The sequence below is a fragment of the Clinocottus analis genome, unplaced genomic scaffold (genome assembly GCF_023055335.1).
Source record: "Clinocottus analis isolate CAN_PGR_092001 unplaced genomic scaffold, fCliAna1.0.p SCAF_5, whole genome shotgun sequence".
Taxonomy (NCBI): domain Eukaryota; kingdom Metazoa; phylum Chordata; class Actinopteri; order Perciformes; family Cottidae; genus Clinocottus; species Clinocottus analis.
This window is the reverse complement of record NW_027176207.1, coordinates 14,380,212-14,407,545: the sequence shown is the minus strand read 5'-3', so window position 1 is coordinate 14,407,545 and position 27,334 is coordinate 14,380,212. Positions and strand designations below refer to the sequence as shown.

At 39.9% G+C, this 27,334-nt stretch overlaps 1 protein-coding gene across 1 annotated transcript; it reads right to left on the bottom strand.

The window, feature by feature from the left end:
* Positions 1 to 18,675: 18,675 nt before the first annotated feature.
* Positions 18,676 to 21,063, bottom strand: msx2b (muscle segment homeobox 2b). The gene is made up of 2 exons (XM_068600791.1): positions 20,581 to 21,063; positions 18,676 to 20,036 (listed from the first exon to the last, which is right to left on the bottom strand). Exons 1-2 carry the CDS (start codon positions 20,966 to 20,968, stop codon positions 19,579 to 19,581), a joined length of 846 nt encoding a protein of 281 aa, XP_068456892.1. The 5' UTR covers positions 20,969 to 21,063; the 3' UTR covers positions 18,676 to 19,578.
* Between the last annotated feature and the right edge of the window lie 6,271 nt (positions 21,064 to 27,334).

Below are 27,334 nucleotides of genomic sequence, written 5' to 3'. Positions count from 1 at the left end.
GTGATTGTTCTATTATCCTCCAATGTAGGCTTGGAAGAAGACTCTTCACTTTTGTAGTCAGTATATCAAAGCACCAGGCATTGAAATATTTTGTTTGAAGAGGGAGAGTAATTAGAGTTAATTGCTGAAGGGCAGCTGGTCATTAGATATTAGATCATGGGAGGCTGAAAAGCTGAGATGAGAAAGCTGAGGAGAGAAGACTGAGAGATATAGGTATCCGTACCAAAAAACAATCAAGCGCTTATATGTGCTACAAATTGTGTAACTTGTGTTTTCAAAGCATCCCAAAAAGTCCATTTACTACATACCTCGGGCTGCAGTAAGCAATTGTTGACCTTTTTAGAGGGATGAAACACTGACGGCAACAGAACGCTGGTAATTATGTGTGAGCAAAAATGGGCATCCCATTGGAGTTTCCTGTCTGACTATTGTAAGTCTGGATGATGGATTCAGTTAACAAGAGCAAGGCATACTGAGGGATAGCAGTGGTATATATTGTTATTCAAATTGACTTACAGTGGTCCATTACGTTAGCGCCAATATTTCCTTCCTTTACTCAGTTGTCCCGATTACTCAGACAGAAAATGCTGTCTGTCTTTGCCGTTTCCACAATTATGGTTTCCATTTACCCCACAACCATAAAAACACAACATAAAAAAATCATGATAAGATGGGAATGATTAAATAAGTATTCATAATTGATTCGTCTTCTACGGCTACTGTCACAAATAAGAACAGACTTGGTTCCCATTCCAGATGATCAGATCACATGATTAGAAAAATAATGGAAGACATGCATGATCCCTATTATGCTGATATTTTATAAGCATTGCATCACACTGACTTGAAAAGATAAAATATACTTTTTTGTTTTGCAGGGAAATTTGTATTGGGCTTCAACACTTGCCAGCGTCACAATCCAATGGATTGAATCCACATGCACACATAGAACATAGATCAGACATACACTAATGCATAAACATGCCTAAAAACACGTCGACAATAATAAAATAATAAAACCAGATGTGATCAACACAGATAATAACCAACTCACAATATTTTCGCCCATTAATGGAGGATGGAATAAATCATTTTTTGTAGGGACTTAGCCAGCAGCTTGGCATTCAGAACCATCTGCCTAAAGGTTCAGATTATGTGTGTTGGGTCGTTTGGAATTTGTGTGCCTCCCTGAGCACAGATGTTTCATATAAGGGCTGATAGTGATGTTCTTTTTTTCCCCTGTGATCTTTGTGGCAGATTGAGTAAGAGGTGCAAGCTTAAACTTTAACTGTACAAACAGGTTACCATACTAGTATGCCATATCTAATTCCACTCTAAAATCATTTGATGATACCGAATCGTGAGCTTACTATTTTAAACATCAAAGAGTCGAAGCCTTCTCAAAGAATAAAATCCTCTGTTGTAACCACAAAGGTGTCCAACATGCTGTGTAAGCAAGCAGTTAATGTGGACACCAAGATATATATGAAGAAAGATGAATGCTTACTGGACTATGGTTACCAATTGACTTGGGGGTCAAACATCATTTCCTTAGTTTTCCTCACATTCACAATAAGGCAGTGAGCATCACACCAGTGCACAAAGTGGGCAGAGTGTTAAAGTGGTGTGTCGATGTGTACTAGGCCAAGAATGGTGGTATCATCTGCCCATTTTACACTTTCATTTTGTGGAGTATTCCTTACACACCTAATTTATATATAATGTGAAGAGAACTGGGGCGCTAAAACACCCTCAGAGGAAATCTGTGCAAAGGTATATTGCTTTATTTATTGTATACGTGGGATCAGTTATGTGTTCTGAACATTTTGGTGTTGGTCTGGGTTTTTTAGATAAGAAAAATACCAGTTGCCATCATTGCCATGTAGCTGTTTCATTTTATTAATTTTAATAAGGATGAAGAGTATTAAAAGGTTAGCCAAAATAAATTAAAGTAATTGTGCATGTCCCTTAGTATGTTCCAAGTGTATAAGGACTAAGTGGGTGATACTACGGCATCATCTGTGCTTCTTCAATGTCTGTCAGCAAGGGTCCAACTCCCACTTTGCCTTAGACAAAATATATATTTCAAAACATTTCATCACAATTGAGGTCATTGCTTCGGGCCTCTAATTGTTGTTCTCAACTGGGCAAAACTTCTTTAAAACTGAAGCGATAACAATTTATGCCCATAGGGCCGGGACGGTGTGTGAGTCCAGACAAAGAAGGGACATTAAGCTGGAGTAAACTCTTCAGCGCAGTTTATTAAGAGGCGGGCAGAAATCTGCTGGATTTATTAGTGCATAACTGGCGGAATAGTTAACTGCACCTTAGTTATCCACCTCAGCCCTTCAACTCAAGTCATCTGTGAGAGAGTCTAAACCGCTGTTGCACTGACAGGAAAAATCATGGGCATGGAACCTGAGGTATAGAAGTCATTTAGTTCAATAGCTTTCTGGAAGTCATCAGTAGAATAAATGTCTTTTGCTCGGTTCCATATTGATAATGACTTTCATTGAATCCCAACGACTCCAATAGTGGTCAGTTCTTCATTGATGTCCTTTTGTTGTCTCCTGGCCTCATTTAACAACTGATTAAGGCTTTGTACTTTATTTCTAAATGCTGCCTTCGGGTGTTTAGTTACACAATGGTTTATTGTTTAGGTAAGTTCTATTTAGTAAGTATATTGTCCACCCTGAAATGTGTGTAGCCTGTTAATATCTCTGTAGCCACGTCTATCTGCATTATTAAAAATATTCCAATTGGTACACGGACACCAGCCTTTAACTTTTAATATGTCATCTTCTGACCACATAGTCACTGCTGTTTCAACATGTGGCTCATTGCGTTTGGGCATAGTTTTATCTGTGGGACTGAAGTGGATGGTGTTGTGGTCAAAGTTAGCCAGGGAAGGTTTAGAGCAACATAAACATTTTTGATGTTTCTATACTTATCTAGAGTTATAATATCCTGTGTTCCATAGTTGACAAATTGTTCAAATCATGTGCATGTTTCCAGTGGTTAAAATCAGTTTGAATCAAAACAGGGGCGCCCGGTGTACGATGTAATTGTTAATGAACACAGTCTGTAATGCGACCTGCTGCTCTTGCTGCATTCCCGCTGAGGGCGACGTAAACAGCTCAAGCAACGATGCTACCAAACTCCCTCTGAAGGTGAAGTGGTCTCGAGCTCTAACGGAAGACCTCGACATCGGGGCAGAAGATTATCGCTCTAGCTGTGTACTGTTAGCACCAGTCATTACTCACAAACACAGCCAATCCCCCACCTCTGTTATTCCCCGATAGCTTGTGTCTGTCCGCTCGAACGAGAGAGAAGCCCTCAATTTCAACCAGGGAGTTGGGGATGTACTGGTGTAGCCAGGGTTCCATAAATACCATACTTGAGATGTGGTACTCAAAACATCCCTTGGTGTTCACACAGAGAGTTCCTCTACTTTGCAGTGATCTCGCATTACACAGTATCACGGAGGGCAAAAGAGCCCATCGATAAAGGTGGATGTTTAGTACTGCCGAAAATGATTTTTACTGTGTTTGTGTCATATTTGTTATATCCAGGGCAAGTGTTAACTAGCACACTGAGAAAATAAATGATTTTGTACTCAATGAAAAAAAAACCTTGGAGATGGATTTATCGACATAAAAAACTCAGGGGTTATACATCAAAGCGTCTTCACTACTGTTTCCAAGGGGATACTGCACTGCAATTAATCACAATAGTGGAAGGACACAAAATAAACATAATTGGCTGCAACTGTAACTAAATCTGCATACCTATTGGCAGACACTCGTTTAGAAAGTCATTAATCATTGTGTTCTCACGGTGGAGTTACGGAGACAGAAATGGATCAAATTGAGTTCTTGGAAGGTAACCTCTCCAAGTGTCGGCTACTGCCAAAACAAACTCCAAATAACATGTTTCTGAGGCTTATAATATTCCCCATATGTCTCTAAGTTTGATACTGTATCTCTCACCTCGTGCACTGTCCTGAGATGTGCCATTGTCTTGGCTGCGGAGCCTCCCACAATGAGCCGAGATAATATAATAAAACTCAATCTCCGCGTACCATTTCTACTTCATTAGCTTCGGCCTAATCTGTAAACTACAGCTGTGTGAGCCAGCCCCTGTCATGTACCTGTGTGTGTGTGTGTGTGTGTGTGTGTGTGTGTGTGTGTGTGTGTGTGTGTGTGTGTGTGTGTGTCTCAGTCTCAGTGTTGGGGCTTACACATTCAGTACCACATGCTCCCTCTACATCAGGCAATCCCGATTATGTCAGTTTGAATGTGTCGGTTCATGTGAGAGACAAGACCGTGTTTACAGTCTGATGGCATAATATGCAAATGAGACTGCTGAAGACTGCCAGATGTTTTATTCTTGAGATATTCATGAGTGCACAGCAGATTATGTTTCTTTACTGGACTCTGTGTGCATGTGTTTGTCTGTCTCCAACCATAAACAAGATGATTGGCATATTTCTGCTGCCTTAGAGTGTTCATTATTTGCGCTGCCATTTGCAGCTGAATTAGTAATAATACTTGATATTTGATACTTTGTCGTTTTCTCATGAATATAACGTCATAGTGGTCGTTCATAGTGATGAACCGACAGATACATAACACCTGAATCTGCAGCTTTTCGGAGCTTAACGGAGCTTAATGGTGAGATTTAGCTCACAGTTTGGGTTTACTCTCACGGCTCTTATAGCGTCGTTTTTGACTGCAGTGGTGGAACAGCTAAAGAGACAGATGTTTCCGTCAGGAGCGGAAGAGACCAAAAACAGAACTAGGCTTTAAAGAAGTATATTTCTGCTACACACTTTGCATTTCAACACAGGGCCTAAGAGGATTGACTTTCTTTTGGAGCCGGCCTCAAGTGCCCGTTTGATGAACTGGAGTTTTTCACATGTCTGCATTGGCTTCATTTGTCTTCTGCTGTTATTGAGACTTGACTAATGCCGAGCGTGCTCAAGTAAATAACCCCTAAATATTTTGTCTCTAGTTCTTCCAGCAAGAAAATTATTTTGACGCTCTCTGAAATCTCATTAAGTCAACTTTTGTCCTGCGCCCATGTCATTTCCTCGTGTTTGATTTGTTTTGTCCTTCAGTGGTTTTGCCATTCCTCTCCGCGGACCGACTTTAATCACAGTAGTGGGAGAGGATGTGTGACAGAGAATGAAGAAGAGACAATCCTTTTCATTTGAATCATTTTGATTTAAATAAACATCTGCTTTGCCAGTCTGTCTTGCCAAGAGCGATGACACAACAGTGATTCAACCCAGTCAATGAAAGCTTTTATATATTAGTCACTTGAAGCAAGTACTGTCTGACTGGGATAAAGAAGTGATGTGTTTTATCCTTCTTGCAGCTTTAACAGCGCTTAAGCGGAATAAACAGAACAAACGCTTGGTGTTTAGCGCGGGCCACAGTGCCCTCCCTTGCGAACAGTTAAAGAACGCCACCTAGAGGAACTCAAACTTCACGGTCAGAAAACCCAGGAGACTCACTTTACACAATAGCTCGGCTTGATTGCAAAAATGATGTGTAGGAAATTTAGTTCAGGAACTGAAGCAATGACTGCTTATGTCTCACACACACACACACACACACACACACACACACACACACACACACACACACACACACACACACACACACACACAGAGAGAACACCTTCAGACACACAAACACTAATTTGTAGCACAGCTGCACGCCTGCTTGGTGATTCACACCTTGTGTAGCCCTCCATCCGTCTGTGTTTTCTCTTTACCTCATAAAGCTGAGGCATGTTCCCTTCAACCACTCTTCCTCCTCTTTCACACCTCCTGTCTTGCCACTTTCTATTAGCATTCCCTGGTCAGGGGGCCGTATGAAACTGAGGCACACACCTGCCACAGTCAACGTCCCGAGCCTGTCGCCTCTCAACAGCTCAGTTCAGTTGGGCTCTGGCAGGCTGGATAGGTGTTTACTGGGCTTGCTTTCTTTTTTTTCTGATTGATGGATAACTGAATGGCTGGCTAGTTCTCCGGCCAGCTTGCGAGCTGGTTATGTAAATGCTTTGCTGGCAGGCCAAAAACAATGCCTCGAGGGCAAAAGTTTCCCCTTAGTTTCTCATTCATTTGTCCTTTCTCTCCCTGGTCCTTCCTCTCCTTCGCTCCCTCCTGCTAAACAGCAGCTGCACCAGAGGTAGGAGTGTCAGAAAGTGCCACAACTGTGTTCCGCTCTGTTTTTAGGCAAGTTCCTAGAATAGAACAGCGCTCACAGCGTGTAGAGTGGAAACTAAACCCCAGAGGCTAGCCGGTTCACTGACATCCTCTATTCAGGAGCAGTGGTACTTAAGCTAGCTGCCACACACACACACACACACACACACACACACACACACACACACACACACACACACACACACACACACACACACACACATTTGTTATCCTAACAACAAGAAGTGAAAGTGTGCACGCTTCTGTCCATAATTGAACACAGAGGCGCATACAATCACTGGCTTAACATAAATATTCACACACTCACTCTATCTCTCTCTCTCTCTCTCTCTCTCTCTCTCTCTCTCTCTCTCTCTCTCTCTCTCTCTCTCTCTATCGCACGCTTTCGCTCTCTCTCACACACTTATGTCCAGAGAGCAACATGTCGTGCCATATACGATTTCAGTCCTCTTTAATATTGAAAAACAAAAATATCTATTATATTAAATTATCTCAAACTGAAATCAAATACTTTTCCCTTTAACTGTTGGGAACCCGCAATAATTTGATTATAGACTAGAAAGCTTTATTATTCCCAGTGGGAAAATGTATTTGCTACCAAAAACTAATACAGACAACAATAGACTCATGCAGACAAGAATAGACACAGTCAACAGTGCACAACAAACAAAGGAATAAATAACAACAGAAAATGCCATAGAAACATAATTGATAGAAGAAAGATGCTAAGTTAAAAAAAAAATATAGCTGCAGTGATGCAGCCCTCCTCAGCAGAGCAGAGCATACAAGAGGACGCTCGCCAAGATTTCCTGGTTGAAAACATGAAGAAGCTTTCTGCTAATATTAAAGAATCTGAGCTTCCTCAAGAAGAAAAGTCTTCTTTTTTTCTGTTTAGTTTACTGTAATAGTTATCGATGCATCGTGTTCATCACTTTAATATTGCTGGTAATTCAAATTGACTTACTTAATAATTAGGCTATTGACAAACTTAATAATCAGGCTATACACTAATAAATAATACAATCAATGTAATGAAGTTAAATGTATAATATTTTCTTTGAAGGTGTATTGAACTAGAAGTGTTAAGTTTAAAAAATATACATTGGAAATACTATACTAATTAGAGTAGTTGCATTAATGCGTTTCACTGCTACAACAAGGACACAACATTCTTTACATTACAAGAGCACAATGTATGGATCTAACTTCTTAACATTGTTGTCAAAGAGCACCAGATAAATTTCACTCTAAAATGTACAACATGCTCTTCCAGGGAAGCATGCCCCTCCTCCGCCTACAATAGTCTCATAAAATCGGGTGGGAAACACTGATTAAATATCTGTCTATTTGCAATCCAACCCCATCAAGTTAAGTAACTTGAAAATAAGTTATATGAAGAAGTTATTTGCGACTTCCTGTCGCTTTTATTATCAAATAGGACACTAAATTGTCCCTCTTTTAGAAGTGTGACAGATTCACCATGCAAAGTCAGCCAAAAAGTGAATCACTATCACCTTGGCGATCCAGACAGACAATTACATTTAGGAGCAACATTGTTGCCAAGTTTATTGAGAAAATATAGATGTAATCATTTCCAAACTTAGCATGTTTTTGGTCTAACAAATTATTCAGCTTGAATCCAAACTTGTTGGAGTTTAGCCTTTCAGTAACAATATTTTAAACGAGAGAGACAGCCAATATAATTAAGGATTTAAAATGCACTTTACACTCATGCTGATAAAACGGAAAGTTTTCCTTTGATTAGTGTTTTTTTGTGACAGAGATACATACTGAGCGGGACATTTTACATTTAAAAAAACAACTGGGTCATTACACAAAGAGGCTGGAAATTTCTTAAGTGGAATTTCTTGTTATCAGCTGGCATATATATCTACAATAAGTAAGCTAATGCTGGCTTATACCATATGAACCTGACAATTTACTTTTTTAATGTTCTTGTTCTAATATTATTGCCTCTTGTTTTGTAATGAGTACATCACAAAGTGCTATTTTAACTTTAAAAGCTGTGTGGAAATCCAGCTCACTGCCAACCATGTTAGTTTGCAGAAAAGCATACATTTTCATACTTGTTTTGCCCAAAGTGATGTTTATAATCAACATGTTGGAACCCACAAGAGCCAATTGTGCTGTGTGTCAACTGCATCCAATTGCAAATGTGTCAGCTGATGCGTCTGTGTTGCTTATATATCATTTGCATCCTGTTAGTATGTGTTTATACGTGATGGTGCAAACGTTCTTTTCGATGCCATAACTACATCCCACCTCCAGACGTGTATTGAACATTGTCTCTGGTGTCATCCCTCCTGCCTTTCAAGAGGTAGTGCCTCTGAAAGCCCATTTGATGATTAAATGGGTGCCGGCAAGAAGAAATCTGCTGGCCCACATAAATAGAACCTCATAGACAGCAAAGATTACAGCACAGAAAAAAGGGGGGAAGCCTATTTTAAAGATGACAAATGGATAAAGTCTAAAGCTGTAAGAATGGCCTATATCTTCAGAAACCCTGAGGTGCTCTTCAGATGTTAACAGCTCTTGTCATGTTACATTGCCCTTCGAAAGGTCACACACAGCAAATTGCCCTTGCAATGGTACGAAAATGGCCAAACAGGCTTTGCTAGACTGACAAAGCAGCCACCACCCTCGGGTCATTTTGCCTTTAATGTGACACAGCAGTGGAGAGTTCTGCTGACTGCACGATGTTTAGGATGCTGACTGACATGCAGACCCGAGCGCTGTATTTGTTACTTAGAGGCTCTGATGTGGGAGATCCTCCCTCCTTCCTGTGAATCATATAAATCCATCCACACAAGGACATCTGACCCTATGAGAGGAAATGTGGCTAATGAAATCCTCCAGGTTATTGTAAACACACTGTAAAAACTCATGGAAACATCTGCCAGTATGTGTTCCGACTATTTTGAATCTCCAATATATTCCTGCTCGTGATGTGCTACAAAATCCACAATCTGACTTAAAGGAACTTTAGCACTTGGGTATTTGGAAGCACCCAAATAACCAAAGTAAGTACCCAAATACTACTTATTTGCTTTTATTTTGTATTTATTTTTTTTATCTTAAAAATTGCAAATTTGAAAGCTCCAGGGCTGCCAGATTACTTAGAGGTCCACGCAGTTTGTCGTTTTTGTTTATTCCGTCTCCTAGTACAATTTAGACGGTCTTTCAGTATAATTTACAATTCATAACAATAAAACAATATATATATATATATATATATATATATATATATATATATATATATATATATATATATATATATATATATATATATAAATATATATATATATATATATATATGTGTATATATATATGTATATATATATGTATATATATATATATATATATATATATATATATAAATATATATATATATATATGTGTATATATATATGTATATATATATGTATATATATATATATATATATATATATATATATATATATATATATATATATATATATAAAGGATATCTCAAAGGAGTCCGACACAGTGTGAGTCGCCCCTAATCCAAGCATCGTGTTTGACCTAAAATGATCATATTGGCATTACAATTGCAACTTAATTTTTCTATATTTTTATGGTTTTACACTCCTCAAAACATTACAACTTTTTTACTCAATATTTAAACGTTATGTTTAGAATCACAGATGTTTCCTTGCTCGTCCAAATTACCGCACAACCTGCTCGGTTGTAGCGCGGACATTGCTGTCATTTGCTCAAGTCTTTAACAGTTTATTTGCGTCTTTTTTTCCACAACACATTTCTTGGCACTCTGTTGACTATTTGCGACAAAAAGTTTAGTCTTAGCAATTTCAAGTGTGCTGCATCCCTCTGAAACACTCTTTACAATTGTTGACTATTCAAGTCAGTTAAATCTTGGTTTTGGTCCATTTTTTCTGAGGAAAAGACAATGCCTAATAATTATAATTATTATTATTATTTGGTTTTGTTCTCCTTAGGCCACAATGACGGACGTCACACAAATACACATCAAAGACCACTTTTTATATTTATTTTATTTGTTTTAAATCGATATCCAGTTGCTCAATTGAGAAGATATACACATATTTGTATAATTTCATTTAGATACATATATTTTGTGCAGGCTAAAATGGACTAAGCTATAAAATAGCTAAAATGTGTGCTTCTGCATTTATAAAGCAATAAATGGTGACAATGTTCTTCAGGCTTTTGCCCTTCTTACCTCCAATTTTTTTTCGCATTTAATTCCCTCAACAACATGTCCCACCAGTAATACACATAATCAAAAGGTTAAATCAGAAAGAGTCAATACAATTGTGATCTTTTTTTTGTTTTTTGTTTGGCTGTTTAAGCCTTGAGGAGATACCATCTCTCAAATGCTCCTCCAGGACTACTGAAATTTGGGGGCTTTGTCAGTATTTCCACTATTGACCTCTATTCATTGCTTGGTCTATAAGCAGCAGTCCACATATCTGCCACACCATCTGCCAATATATTCCAATAAAGGGCTCCATCAGTCCTATTTACCTCTATGTGCTCATCAATTCTTTATTCATCCTTTTTTTTGTCTTACTAGTGGTATCCCTTTACACTCAGACACATTCACAAAAGCAGAAAAAGCCCAGGGGCAAAGAAGGTTACCCTGGAAAAAAAAATAAAAGGTTATCATCATATTCTCCTGTGCGTCAAGGAGTGCATGTTGTGTGCACTAAATATAAAAAAGTCCCCATAATTCTGTTTTGCTTGCCCTCTGTGAGTTGGCACAGTGATTCACGGAAAACATAACAGCCACTAAATTATTTCCCAAAAGCCATTTCCGAATCATGAATATGTTATTTTTCTGTATAATTCCACTACCAGGTTGGAGGGTGATAAAATCCCCCATGGCTTTGCAGACTGGCACACTCGGACAATTACATACAGGCATGTGGTTACACAGGGACTCAGGCAAAGCTACAGGCGCATGCATATATTGAAACACTCACTCTCTTGCTGGCACACACAGACGCACTCCTGCAGCTCCATGTGATAAATTGGCACAATAGTGGCACCCTGGACAGAAGGTCAGGATTCACAGCTGCAGCCTGTTGGACTTGTGGTGACATGAGACAATAAACAAGCGCGTGCTGTCGGGCGCTTACAAGTCACAGTGGACAGGAGGGAACCATGCGGAATGGGAACATTGGAACGGTGACAAGATGTATGTCCATCATAAACAATAAAACACTCGCAGTGCTTGTAATATTGTACTATCCAGTATGCAGTGGATCAGCCAATTATGAAGCTAAATGATGTGTTACGTCCCGCAAGAAACAACTATACAGACTAATTCAATTTAAAGTTAGTATTTTACCACATACAGCTTTAGGTCTTTGAGGTTTTTTTTTTTTTTCAAGGCAGTTTATATGTTGAGAGAGTTGGGATTCAGGGTAATTGCTCCTTGTGAAGCAATTCCTTTTGTATTGTGACACTGAAAGTGGGTCAGAATCAACAATCCCTGTCCTTTGGGCAAAATTGCATAGCACTCGCCCAACTTTGGTGCTACTGACAATACATATTTATTCATACAAATGGTATTAGGTATGGTCTCAACCCCTTATCTGCAAACTCTTATTTTCTCTTCATTAGAAATACACTTAAAGATGGAGGTTGCCATTATTCTCAGGTACACCAACGTGACACTTGCAGGATGACTGTTGATTGAATGTGAAAAACATGGATGGATTCATGTCCTGAAGACTCCTTCACTGTGAATTTTGATTATTGTACTGCTTCATAACAGATCTTATATGACTTGGTTTTCAGTCTAAAGCAGTTCTGCATTGAGAAGATATGAGAGAAGCCTTTAATGGGTGTAGTACCAACCACATTTCAGTGCACACACACACACACACACACACACACACACACACACACACACACGCACACATTTGTCACCTGTGCCCCTCCCCCAATGACCCCATCCCTTCAGAACCAGTGCAGAGCCCTGTGCATAATTGTTCATATGAGACAGACAGAGAGAGGGCAAAACCTAGGAAGCAATCGCATAAAAAACATACATGAATCTATAAATAGCATTTATCCCACAGCTATATTCTCACACATCATATGGCTTCGACAGCCTGCAAATCACATGGCCTCTAACCCGACTCAATGCCGCCCTGATGTAATTAGAGTGTGATCAACTACTAGAAAGCTGTACTACTTCACTGTTGGAGTACAGGCTGTATTTCTCAAAGAGAGATTTCTACTTTTCCATTGAAGAGCAGACACTGCTCTTCCTTTGCACTGTAATGTCAGCCTCTGTCTTTGACTTTAATGTGTGATGTATGAAAGGTGCTGAGTGTGTGTGCCAGTGTGTGCGTGGGCATGTGTGTGTGTGTGTGTGTGTGCGTGTGCGCGTGTGTGCAGTGCAATTGTGGCAACACATATCTCAAACTCAATCTGTGACGACTCAACTCCTCTGTCTTCTCTTATAAAGTAGTGAAGGTTAAATGGTTGGAGGATGTCAGAGTCACAGAAGTAAAGGCATTCAAATCATCTACTCTCTCCCTCCCTTTTACACACACACACACACACACACACACACACACACATACAAACACACTTTTTAAGATACTTAAGGATGCAAAAAGCGTTCCTTCGGCCACATACATGCGCACACACACTTGCACGTAGGCATTCTGCTGTGTGAACAGGTGTTGGAACCATAGGGAGTGTATTAATATGCCTGTGTGTTTTACCCTGCCCATGCAGCATCATTTGCATTTTTATAGACGCACTGAATATCAACTCATTTTTTAACAAAATGACTAAATAACTCAAGATGGGTACCCTCTTCGATTGTTAGTAAGTAGGCAAGAAGAAAGAGAGACACCGGTCTCCTGTTTTTATTTGCATTTTTGTAGTCCATTGACAAGTACAATTCCATTCACTTTCCTCGTGCTCTATTTTAAGAACAGCAGCCAAGTTAAAGCAGTCTGTTTCTTTGGATGGTCTCAGGTTTCATTGATGCCCACTGAGGCCGCTCATGCTAAACTTTGTTGCTGTAGTGACGCCTACTGGATAGAAAGTGACACTTCATCCTCACTGTCTTTTAAAGGAGTTTCATCTCTGTCCATTTGCTAATACAGTAAATACATGTGTTTTAAATGTGTGTATTGTAAACTTTGCATCTCTATAAGATTAGGTCTTCACAAAATTACTGTTGTTGGTCGAGCTGAAATCACTGTCTTCTTAGCAGCAGAGCAATTGTGACAATTATACCCTTCTTATTAAACATCTGTCTTGGTCTCTGCATTTGAGAAGAAAGAGGAGAGGCCCGAGGATGTGACTGAGTCTTTTGCAACGAGCTGTGGTGGCCGAATGGATCGACACACTTTGACCCTGATCCACATTTTGGGTATCTTCAAACTTCTGAGTCCTTCTCCAGCTCTCACGTCGTTCTCCTTTGCAGTCAGTGGAGACAGTGCTCGTACTGTGTATATATTAGATTAGTAGCACCGGCACGAATGTCACGGAGTATCGGACCACTCTGTTTGTCTCCCCGTGTATCTGCAGGCCACCATTGTAATTGCTTTGTCACAGAGCTCTGTAGCATAATTTGGACGAGGTTTGTCATCAACAGCCTTCTTTTTTTTTTTTTTACAATTATTATTTTTACTGTCTAAAACAAACCCCTAAATGCCAAGGGCCTAGTGTGATGTTTTCCACATTTATTTGATTTTTTCACAGGCTGGAAATGCCTCTGAATTCTCATTGAAAGGGGAAAAAACACTATCAAACTCCGAGCTGCTCGTTCAGGCTGACTGCCACTTCACAATTAAATACCCTCTCTGCCTTCTGATCTCACTGAAAACCTAGTTACTAGATCCAATTAAGAGAGACTCTCCATCCCCATCTCTGTTTAATATCCTCTATAAAATATCGACACGCATGTTATCAATCTATCTGTGAAACACATGCTGGTCGGATTTATTAGTCGGGCATTTCTCTCCACTACTGATTTCACGAACTGCATTGTTATGTGTCCTCCCTCAGAATAGTACAGTGGCCCTGAGGGTCAAAACACAATGACATTTCCAAAAACACAGCAACGGTTTAGAAAACACAACTACATTTCAGAAATTACAACATTTCAGAAAACACAGCAACAGAACCCTCAGGTCCAACGTACAATAAAGTATTTTAACTACTTTACCACAGCCACTCAAGGTTTTGTTTAAAGAACTTTTTTTTAAACAACAATCAAACATAGAAATCCGCATTGGTTTCTTCGCGTACTCACCAAGTGCATGAACGATTCGATGCGAGGCCTCAGTGGTTTCAGATTGACGAGCATCACATTTGCATTAACGGTTTATTCATGACGTCAAAGCAACTGTGTAAGTGATGTATACGGCCATTTACCAGTGCTTTTAAAAGCTTCTTTGAGGTCTGATTTTACCATAGCTAAGACATGAATCTAAGCATGACTGAGACGGAGAAGCATTAAATCCGCTGTTAAAGTGTAGATCCTTCTTGTTTATAAGCCTCATTAGTGTGTCTGTCAATGCTCTCCGTGTAAACACTGTTGATTAAGTCATTTTATCACATTTGTTAAGTGACAAACCAAAAGATGCCCTTCACTAATCGTCAGACTAGAAAATGCGTTGTGTGTGTATGTGTCTCTTGTATCTATATTTGTGCTCCAATCAAACTATATTTCGCCTCGCTCTATGTTCACACCAAAAGCAGCAAAGCCAGCTATGCCACCGAGTCGCTTAAGCGCTCATGACATACAGTAGTTGTGCTGTTCAATAGCACTGGGAACTAGCTAACAACAAATATGTGTGTTTCCTCTACCGCATGGACGTAACAGGAACTGGGGAACGTAGTGTTCACATAACATCAGTCTCAATTTTGCTCCCTATGCTGTTGTTTGGAGTGCCTCATAGACACAAGCAGCTCCTCTTCAGAGAACGACAAAAGCCCTAATCTATAAATGCATGTCTCATTTAATGTGAGGATTTGAGTGAAATTTGGACACAGTTTTCAGCTCAAACATGCAATTTATGAACCTGTATTAACCATGTCATAAATACAGCATTAATGTCAGAACAAGAATGAGGACCTTTGGACATGCTGCAAACAGTAAAGTCAGCAAAATATGAAGAATATGATTAGAGTATTGAATCTTGCGTCTTCCCATTGACTCTAAAACAAATTAACACCATCATGCGTGAACAAATCAATAATCTATGTTTCAATGAAGGTGGCTATGACTCATGCTGTTTGCTGTCCATGTGCTCTAATTCATTAGTTCTCAGAGGCTGCAAACTATTGAGTTGGCCAATTCCAAATGACCGTTTGGTAAATATTAAACATATCACGAAAGATTTAAATGCGGGATACAAAACAAAGTGAGAAAATATTTTTTGTTGCGTGTGTTTCCAAAGATGCTTCCCAGAAACATGCGAAGAGAAACAGGGCATTGTGTGTGTGTGTGTGTGTGTGTGTGTGTGTGTGTGTGTGTGTGTGTGTGTGTGTGTGTGTGTGTGTGTGTGTCCAGAGAGATCTTTAGAAGCGTTGGCTGTCCCTCTCTTCCACTGGCCCGCTCCAGGCAATTTCCCTGCATCTGCTACTGTGTGGCTCTCGAGGGATATCTCCAAAGACCACACACACACACACACACACACACACACACACACACACACACACACACACACACACACACACACACACACACAAACTAACAATAGAATTCTTCTGCATTATGACTTACGGGGAAACCCACAGGGGGTTTTGCAGTTTTTTCTGAGGGGGGGGGGGGGGGGGGGCTTGCCTAAGGCTGCTTTAGTATCTGTAAACAAATTTGAAAGGAAACAATTCAGCAGTAGCAGATAATGCTACTGCTAGCTGTGTGTTCCGAAGAGAAGAAAGAAAATGTATTACACTCATGAGAATATACTGTGAAATGTAGTTCGATGTACATTTGATGTTGCTGGTGAGCCGAACTCTGTCTTTGGAGCTGAGCTGTAATGAGCTTAAAGTGGTTTTCTGTGTTTAGATGAAGAGACTCGAATGATTCCTCCTGAAGAAGGCCTCTTCCAGCATAATGCCACAGACTCCAATGGTGTAGTTGAGTGAGTCCTGTAACTGGAGTCATGGGTGTGGCACCACAATGTTATAGGAGCATCTTACTGATTAATTACATTACATTTCATTAAGCTGACGCTTTTATGCAAAGTGACTTACAATAAGTGGATTCAACCATGAGAGTACAAAGTCAGAGCAACAAGAATCAAGGAAGTACAGTTTCTTAGAGAAAGCCAAACTACAAAGTGCTATAAGTAAAATGCCATGTGTTGCTGAAGTGCTTTATTTATTTATTTTATTCACGGTAATGGTCAATCCCCTCGCTCTTAATCTCAAAATGTACTTGTTACTTAAAATGTCACACAGCAGCACATCAAAACATACCTTTTAATCCATTACATGTACATTATTATGGGTATCATGTGTTATGGAAGAGGAATCAACACAGAAACTGTGGAATAAAGAAACTCTCCTAACTTGTCAGCAAAGCACACAGAAGAATAGAAGAGAAGCCAATAAAATATGTGTATATGCTCAATTTGTGCCAAAAAGCAGACTTCCTCAGGCAGAATCTCGAGGCTTATGCTGAAGTGTTTGAACAAATAAAGGAAAAAAGAGGATATGATATCACAGGTACATCAACGCTAAGTAGCCATAATACTAAACCAGTATGGGATGCTAGGTATTAGTATGTGCATATGAATTATATTATTATATCCAAAGGGTATAGCCAACACATTGATGCATTGATTGCATGTACAGCCAGGCAGTAAGAGAGTAGACATCCTAATGAATGCAACCACCAAGCAGGGGGAAATATGCTGAACTATACACAAATACATGCAAGTTTAATCATATATTGTTTGTGTTTTACCTCTATGTGCCTGCATTTGAGCAAACACAAATATATGTGCCCTTCTCTGCAAAGATCAGCTCCTCTTTAATAGTTGAAAAGAGTCTTTCTTGAACTAATATTTGCCCCAGTGTCTGTTATCAGCCTAAAAAACTAACCCACTGTTATTTGCATGGCACAAACCAGGTGACAGAGGCAGGTTTGTCCCACGATGCTATGTTACAAGTCAGCCACTAGAGGAGGTAGGAGACAAGCACATGGCATGACGCAGACAGGGAGCGGGGCCTCAGTCACATGTTGTGTCCAAGTAACACACAAAACCACAAACATGCCCAATCACTGTCAGACCACCATTGACTAACAATGACCAAAACAGATCCCCACAGCGCCAGCGACAAGCCCCCGTGCAAAAAGACAGATAATTTACTGAATTCTCCACCACTGAAACACAACCCCCCTGCGGTAAGTAGCACCAACTCGATGTTTCACAAGAGACTCGGAGCCATTCCTGCCAATCTGCACTTCATTAGGCTGATTGCTTGCCTGTGGAAGCCGCTCGCTTCGCCTGCCAGCTCCCTCGGCCTCGTTCTGATTAGAGGGGAACCTCATAAATGCGCTGCTGCCTATAAACGGTTTCCTGGTGACATCAAAGTCACACGGAAGTTGAAAGCTGCGCTTCTAATTGCAACAAAGCACAGGCACCTTTTAGCAGGCCCACACTTGCCACCAAACTCGCCCTGCTAATTCAAACCCGAGTGAACGGTGGTCATTAACGTGATATTTAACGAGACAGGAGGAACATGATTATGATGGGATAAGGGCTTTAACAAATTATGTCTCAGCTTTGTTGTAAGTAAGCCAATTTTAAGTGCATACAAGTTTTGCCAATCAATGACTTTTCCACAGGCAAACTAAAGAAGGATTATTTAACAGTTAAATGAGCAGTGCATGTTGCTGCTAGTTGCTGGTGAGGTTCAAAGATAGAATGAGTTGACGAACGGTTAAAGAACTTATTAATGGTCATAAGCAACTGTTAATAAAGAGTTAATGATTAACAGAGACACTGCACTATGTATTTCTGTACAAGCAAAACATCATTACAAAAGTGTATCTCTGCCAAAAAGTTTGACTAGTGTGGTAAATGCCAGCTGTATAATAACGGGAACTATCTGTGAAGTTGGATAATTTATGGGTAGCATTTATGGTTTGTCAAACATTGCCTTGAACTGACCACTCTCTGAAACGGATGATATAGTCTCAGGATTAAAACACACACACACACACCCTCACACGCTCATGCTCTCATGCACACGCACACGCACACGCTCACACACAGTACAGCGATGGCACCGGTTAACTACTTCAAATCGGATTTTGTTTTAAAGACCTTAAGTGAATGTAACGGCGCATTTTTACACAAATACTATTTTATTTTTCTTCTTACACATGAAATAAAATGTAATGTATTTAAAGTAAACAGTCTGTAAGGCTTTAATTGTTTTGTTCATTTAAATGATAACACATTGGTAGAAAATATATATAAACTGCATAGCACAATGTATGGCCCTTTCAAAGGGACAAGGAAGGAACATATAAATACACTTTTGGTCGGAACTTTTGTACCATATTCTCACATAAATAGACAACATGAGGCATTCATACATTTCCAGCATAATTATAGTTCAAAAAGATTATTATGTATTGCTGCAAGAGATAAAAGATGAAGAAGTTAGTGTAAAGTTGTTATTGTGATGGATAATTTAAGGGTTAAACCTCCCTGTCTTTGAGAGCAAAAACCTGAATTGGTCGGTCTTTGAAATTGAAAAGGAGAGCATTTATTCAAAAGCAGACACTTTTGTACAGTTGAAATTAAAAGAATGCATTCAGTGATATGTTTTATTTGGCCTGAGCTGCTGAAACACTCATCATCCATACACACGTACAAAGTGTCCTAATATTAAGGCCCTTTTCGACACACAAGGCACTGCATCGAATGAAGAGAAAGGCTTGAGTGAAAAGTTGTACTTTGTATTATTGTGCGCAGTGCAAGTCCTCACCCAGCGCAATTATTGCAAAAATAAACAAGTGAAGAGCATAAACAGCTGGACTGTAACGCCCCTCCTCATTCAGAAAATTCATGTAAACAGGCAGTCCATAGGGGCAAGAGGACATTTACAGTAAGTTGTATTTATCCTTGCTGTGGGGGGAAAAATAGATTTCGTATTTGACTTGAAGTGCTTGGAAAGTCGATTCAAACACTCCTTGTGCAGAAGATATATTAAAAACATATATTTATTCAATATCAGCCACAGGTCTTCCATGTCCATTTTTTGGGAATCCTTGGGAGCACATTTCACCATAGTCAGTGATATTTCCATTTTTGCATTTCCGTTCATGATAAGTGGTACATGCTGTAGCCCAGAGGAGCAGCGTACAGTCCTAAAGGTGAAATGGGCAGCATGGGTCTGTGGTGGTGGTGGTGATAGGCAGAGAACGACTGTCCATACAGTGACATGGCGCCCAGCGACAGCGGTAACGTAAAGCCAGGGTGCAAACCTCCGGCTGCCGCGGCCGACAACGCCACCGTCTTAGCGTCTGCAGCCATCTTGAGTTTCTCCAGCTCGGCCTCCTGGAGCCTCTTGGCTTTTGCGCGGCGATTCTGGAACCAGATCTTAACTTGGGTCTCTGTCAGGGTCAAGGAGGAGGAGAACTCGGCCCGCTCGGCGATGGACAGGTACTGCTTCTGCCTGAACTTCCTCTCCAGGGCCAGGAGCTGAGATGTGGTGAAGGGAGTGCGGGGCTTTCTGTTGGTCTTGTGCTTCCTCAACGGACAGCCTGGACCGCCGTGACCTGGGAGAAGAAACAATAAAGATTTTAGAATAAGATTAAATCAACTGACTTTTGAAGAATTCTATTGATTGGCTGTGCATATTGCTCTCTCTCGCTCTCTCTCTCTCTCTCTCTCTCTCTCTCTCTCTCTCTCTCTCTCTCTCTCTATATATATATATATATATATGTATATATATATATATATATATATAGCATTTGAACATAAATGGTTAACTCAATTAAACCTTGGAAAATTGGATATCAGGAAAGAACATTTTTCATAAAGGCCTCATTTTTTTTCATGTAACACATATTTCAGACGTGCCAGTGGTAGTCTACTCCCACAAACATTAACCCTTAAAATACTCAATATCAGAGTTATTTAGACTTTTTTTTTTAAGGCTCTTATGCCTTTCTCAAAACAACACTTTCCAACATAAGAAACAAGGTCGCAAATAATCAAATGTAAACTCAAAAGCCCAAGTGTAGGCTTCTGTTTCGATTTTGTAGGCTGTAAGACACCATTTTACAATACAATACAAAACAAACAAGGACAACAACTTACGAGGTTGTGTGGAAAACGCGCTGCTGGTGACCCAGGGTGCGCAGTCCTCCGACTCTGACGCCTCGGATTTTACCGGCGACGAAGGCACCGCCGTTATTAAGCTCTTGTGGCGTCCCCCGGGAGGACTGCACGTCTCTCGGTACACATACAGGGAGTTCAAACCTGTTGGGGACACCGCCACCGCCACCGAGCCTCCGTCCACGTCGCGGCGGGCAGACCCGTCCGTCTTCCTCCCGGACATCAGCGCCTCCACGCTGAACGGATGGCGATGCCGCCGCACCACCGGGGACGTCTTCTCCTCCGCGGCGCCCTCGGTCACGTCTGCACGGTTAATGTCCTCCTCGGACGAACTGCACCCCAGGTCGTTGGAGGTCTCCTGAGAAGCCATATCTCTCCTCCGGGGTCGGAAGAAAAAAAAAAGCAGGCGAACTCCGAGCGGAAGAGTCAAAAGGGCGGCCAGGTGAGAGCGGCTCTGGCGCGCGCTGTGTTATGGAGCTGTCAAGCAGTCTGTGGGAGTATGTAGACGCATCGCGCTGTCGCGGCTCAACTTTGACCAATCAGTGCAGCCCAAAATGTTTACGACTGAGCAGATGATGCTTTCAAGGACAGTTGGAAACTGGCTGCGCTTGTTTTGTTTTGAGTGTGTCCTGCAAAATGTAGGTCACTATTATAGATCACATTCCATGTTAAAGTCCATCTTTATATAATTTATTCCGAACATGAGGCATTTCTTAAATAATATAAGAATACCAAAACAAGGTTTGCCTATAATAATTTACACAATTCCTGATGCGTGTCAGGTGAAGCTGTACAGGTCTCTATCGTTCTATTTTTTTTATGTGTATTTTGGAGTGAAAACTCAACTTTAAAAAGTTGAGGACATAGTTGTCAGAATCAGATTCAGAACAATTTATTTGCCAGGTATGTTACTCATACGAGACATTTGTCTTGGCGGGTGGTGCAAACATATGATTATGCAAACAACAACCAACAACAATCAACAGTAAACAAATAAAAACATATTATATTTACAATATAATATAAAATGAAGTGCACCGACAAATATACTGTTGCCTTTTTGGTGAAATAAGATCATTACCGAACATTAGGTGCAAAAAAAGCAATGTATGTGCCACAGCATTATCACAAGTTAAGCTTCAGTGATGGATTAACTTTAACTCTAACCTCATGAGACTGCATGTGTAAACACGGGCCCCATGTGGATAATTATGGAGAATTACACCCGGGATGGACTACTGATCCCTTTTCTTCTTTATCTGCCTCTCTGATTTATTTGCTCTTTTCTTTATTGGGACTTTCCATTGTAACTCACAAGACTGTTGTGTGCTAAGGGTGTCACACTCAAATTACAGAGCAAATTACTTTGCTAAATTACAGATTCTGTTTTTATAAATCCTGAGCGTGGTCCAGCTGCTGTCTGAGGCGTGAATGGTCACAATTTAGATGAGACATCCCCATGTATCTGACGCATTTATCTCCTTGTCCTATGATTCAATTCAATTCCTTACGCACATTAGACATGAAGTTGCTCATTGTGATCCTCATGAAATAACTCTTTGTGATTTTTTTTTCATGAACAATTTCATGTTATGTCAGATGAAAGTGCCTGACTCCTCATGGAGAACTTAACACTTGTTCCAGCAGTTTAGCTGAAGAAACAGCCCTTTGATGATGGTTGAAATATTTGAAGCTGAAAGGATGTTTCACTAACTTGTCTTAAGACTTTTTTTCCCATGGTCATGCTTGTTTAAGTGCTTTCTTATCTGTCATCTAATTGACCATTAACACCCATTCCATTGATAATTGGAACCGTTCTGCCACTGAGTGATGATTAATTGCTATTTCATATCACAAGGCCTGATCCACAATCATAATCTGTAAGTGTCTAAAGTTGTAGAAGCAACGTGTGTGTGTGTGTGTCCTTAATACACAGCCTACAGCAATGCGTGACATAACAGTCTGCCACAAGAATATGTTGCTTTTCACTGTTTTTCTTCAAACTTACTGCTTTTCAATACATCTATTCTTTAAAAAGGACACACCGCATACATTTTCCCACATTCCCGTGATATACAATATACAATAAACACTTACTTTTTTTCTGCATTTTTACATGCAGCCAGTAGGCCTGAGTGCCTCTTCTATTGCATAGCGCGGAGCTGAGCTCAGTTCCCAGGAGGCTGCTACTGCTGCCTTATTAAAGTGGGGTTATTTCACAGACAATCAGAGGGTTGGGAAGGCGCCAGTGAGCGGCCAGATGAAAGGACTGACTCCTCGGGGGAGAAACTGTTGCCTTTTTTTTCTTCTTTTTTTTGCAGCTCTGTTCAGGATCTCCACCTCTCTTGCTCGGCGCACGCCCTGCAGGCACCTTGACAGTCATTATCCACAGAACTCGTTTTTGGTGGAGTGGCATGTTTCTTTCCTCCCTCCCGTCTTCTTTCTTGCACCCTTTTATGCTCGCTGTGTTTAGATTATTAATTCATCTGTCTCTATTGCAGTTGATTCTTCATTTCCTTCCTTCTTCTCTTTTTTTCTTGACCTCCACATGATTTTTCCCTTTTTTTCATCTCTTCCTCCATATATTCTTTCCCTCATCTTTATCTTCCTCCTGACCCTCACCCTGTCCTTCCTTCCTTCCTTCCTTCCTTCCTTCCTTCCTTCCTTCCTTCCTTTCCTCGGTCCTTTTGCGTCACTCACTTTTTTTCTTGACATATTGCATCTCAGTGTCAACATAAAAATAATTCAAGACAGATTTGAAGAGATTATTTTAAAATCCAGCTACAGGTCTGTCTGTCAGATGAGAATAAAAAAGGGAGGACACCAAAAACGTATTCTTGGCATGTGTGCTACTCAGAGCTGTTGGAAGAGAAAAATTGCCAATTGGAAGATATTCTAATCACAGGAACTGCCAGCAATTGTTTAATTATGTTATCTGGCACCAATACGAGCTATAGCATGTACTGACAGCGCATCTATACACAATATCATGCCCAACTCAATTCAGATCAAATCTGTAGTGATACTGCCAAATGCACTGTGGATGAGTAACATTGTGGACATTGATAGGAATACAACATTTATACACGTATATTAAAATATATATATATATTATGTATATTTTAGAAATACAAATGATGCAACAGTAGCTTTGTTGGACCAAACTGGATTATACAAGAGGAGGAATGAAGGAAGGAAGGAAGGAAGGAATAAATGAGGAGGGGTTTAAATGATAGGGGTGCTCTCCTGGGTGTAGCAAAATTACCCACACATCCCACTTCCTTTTTTCCATAATATCATTTAAGCCTGATAATAGCGAAAGCAATTTGTCTGAGCATGTTTGTGTGTGTGTATGTGCGTGTGTGGATTTCTGTACAGAATGTACATGTGTGTGTGTGTGACAGAGGAGCTTGTGAAGCCTCTGGTTGTGTGGGTCGGGCACACCTCAGAGCATTGTAATTACAGCAGAAGCTTTGAAGTGGTGGAATGTTTGGTTGGGATAATCAGCAGCCTGTGCTGCACTCACACACTATTTACATTCCCATTAAAACACTTATTCATGCCACGAAACCATCATACTGATACTTACGGGGTGCAAAGTTGACGAAAAGATTTGAAAAAATGTCAAATGTGAAGTGATGTTACAGTATGGAAATAATGTAATCCTACAGTTGGTTGGAATTAGTTATCATACTTTTATGTTCCTTTTTATTTTCCTCCAAAGTTTAAAACCTGACTTGTCCAATGTCAATAAACAATGTGTCGCTGTATGGCAAATGTGTACAAATTAAATATAAAATAATAAAATGCACTAAATACATTATTTACACTTTACATTATATACTAAACTGGGTTTAACTGTTATGCAGTGTGTCGTAGTACAAAACGTCCCTAAAGAAGTTTGAAAAACTATATATATATATATATATATATATATATATATATATATATATATATATATATATATATATATATATATATATATATAAGTATATATTTCTAAAGAATAACATAACTGTTTGATTTAACCATTTGATGCATATGATCATACCAGCGTAATCATTCTAAACATGTCTGAATTTAGAGGGAATACAGCTCGTAGACTATTATGACATTTTGATTTTGAAATTCCATATCAGACAGAGTGACTTTCTGAGCTGCTCATCAATTTATGTGAAATTGGTCTGTGCAAAGTTACATTGGTCTTTGGAATTGTATGAATTGTTTTTATGTTTGAATCGTAACTCATTTTTCAGACAGTATGTTTTAAAAAAAAAAAGATCATTCATTTACTTAATTGATGTGATAATAATTGTATTTGATTATTACTTATTCAATGAAAGGTTGCTTTTATTTTGAAGTTCTCACTAGTACTCTATACATGTACTGTGGAACAACACGGGAACTATTTGATGTTCTTTTTCAAGTGGGCAAAAAGCCATAAAAGAGATCAAGAGCAGCGTCTATGAGATGTATTCTAATGTACACACTGTAAAGTTAAATTATTCTCTGTAAGTAACTTGTCAAACCAGTGGGACAGGCTGTAAATAACTACCTGACACATTACACATACACACATCCACAATCAATGTAGTCATCTTGTTGTCACGCACATACAAATGGTCTCTCTCTCTCTCTCTCTCTCTCTCTCTCTCTCTCTCTCTCTCTCTCTCTCTCTCTCTCTCTCTCTCTCTCTCTCTCTCTCCCTTTCAAGCCCTCAGAACCTCCGCCTGTAATGCACCTAAATGACTACCTTGAATGCTACAATGGCGCCAGGGCCAATTAGCTGTTAACACTGGAGACAGATCTATTCAGAAGCCACAGAATGATGTCTCCTGTAACGTGCAAGATTGATGCCCACTTTGCTAATGACAAGAGAAGGAGGCAATCTGTTGCTTGACTCAGCCCTGGGCTATGTTACAGGATAGTCAGCTGATGACTGAGCCTGCAGGGGAGGGCTCCTGAGCACACTGGAAGTGGAGTCACTCACAGGGTTAAATGGGGGCCGTCGGTGCACATACAGATACATGCACATCCATGTAAACAACGTTTGTTTACACGGACACATGGCTGCAATGGTTAATAAGACACCACACAGGCCTCAACGCATGTCACATCACACATAGCCTTTATTGAACAGACGCTAAGTTGTTAAAGTGTCAACTGTCATGGAGGACACTACCACATGCATTCCAACATGTAAATCATTATGATGATGCATGTAGCAATGGGCTGACACGTAACACAATGACTCACACATGTAGAGAAATGAGCTTGTGTCTCTGTACCACAATATGTAACAACCTGTTCTTTTGAGGGGGTGGATTGCTTGGGTAATCGCCAACTGCAATTATATTTTTGGAACTGCTCTTTGATGAAGTGTTCAACGCTACTGTGTACTTACCGTACCTATAATGTAGGTTCACGGCTTCACCTCACTGTAACCCATCATTATTGGATGTTCCTGTCAATTCAGGAACTGAAATATTACACCTCGAAGGGGTTTTGGAAAGTTGGGCGCATTCATACTCGTGACATCTTAACCTTTCTTGTCCTCCGTAAAATTGTGCAAATCAGAGTGCATTCTTTCCCCACGCAGGTTAGCTCTAATAGCATGATCTCTGAGCTCATTACTCCTAATAGAAGTGAATGTATAACTCTTGTAGAGCAATGGGTCGTACAAGAACAGTATAAATTAGAAGATGTCACCTTAATTGCACATATCCTATCCTAATTTCTTTCTGTTTTTTTTAAGCCTTCGACATCTTGCAGGAGTAGATGCTGACGTTGCATTCAGACTTTTAGAAATTGGAGCATCATCAGACTTCTATGACTCATTGTGCACCAGAGGCCCCATGACTCCATTTTCCGGAGAGAAACAAGCCAGAGGGCCAACTGTTCCTCGCACAACCATGTAGATTCCCTTTGACACACTATAGCTTCATCAGTTTTGACAAGTGGGATTTATGACAAGGCCGTCGTGTAAATCAAAAGGAAGCTTGTGATTATGGAGAAGCACTGAAATGGTATAATTGTTTTTAAGTGGTGCTGGAAGGGCAAATGTACATGTAGTGTGTGTGTGTGTGTGTGTGTGTGTGTGCGTGTGTGTGTGTGTGTGTGTGTGTGTGTGTGTGTTGCATGTGATCGTGTGAACACTCACAGTGTTCTGGGAAGTTTTCCAGAGTTTGGGGAAATCCGCCTTCCACACAACAAACAAGTTAAACCACAAAAACAAATCTGTTTAAGAGATTTTTTTGTCTCATTACAGCAAATAACATTTGATGGTCAAAAAAGCCATAACTTTCCCATCTGTTATGGCAGCGTTACACGCACCCTTTGGGTCATAGAGTAAAATGTGATTACATACAGGAACAATAGGGTACTTTTTTCTTTTTTTTTTGACTGAATCAATGCAGTGCATAAAAAACATCCTCAAGAGTGTTATTTTTTTTATTTTTTTTTATTTTTTACCATCTTCATTAACCCTTATCTTTATGTTAGTAATACAAACTGGAATTTTAAAAATAGAAAATTGATCTGTAAACATTTTCCCCTTTGAAAAATAAATGAGAAAACTTAATGTAGCTTCCGATATCTCATTCATGGACTTTTAAAACTGCCCTATCCTATAAGGAGTTTCATAGTTTCCTCTCTTCACTATATGGCGCCAAGCCATCAAGCTTTACATCTTTAGATCTAGAGATTCAAGTTTCAGTCTGTATGTGTTTTGTGTTAC

Bases quoted from the DNA above. Each gene is read 5' to 3' on its own strand.
- msx2b (XM_068600791.1), bottom strand. From the start codon at position 20,968: ATGGCTTCTCAGGAGACCTCCAACGACCTGGGGTGCAGTTCGTCCGAG. The intron at 20,037-20,580 runs GTAAGTTGTTGT...TTCTTCTCCCAG, and splicing joins CGCGTTTTCCACACAACCTC to GTCACGGCGGTCCAGGCTGT.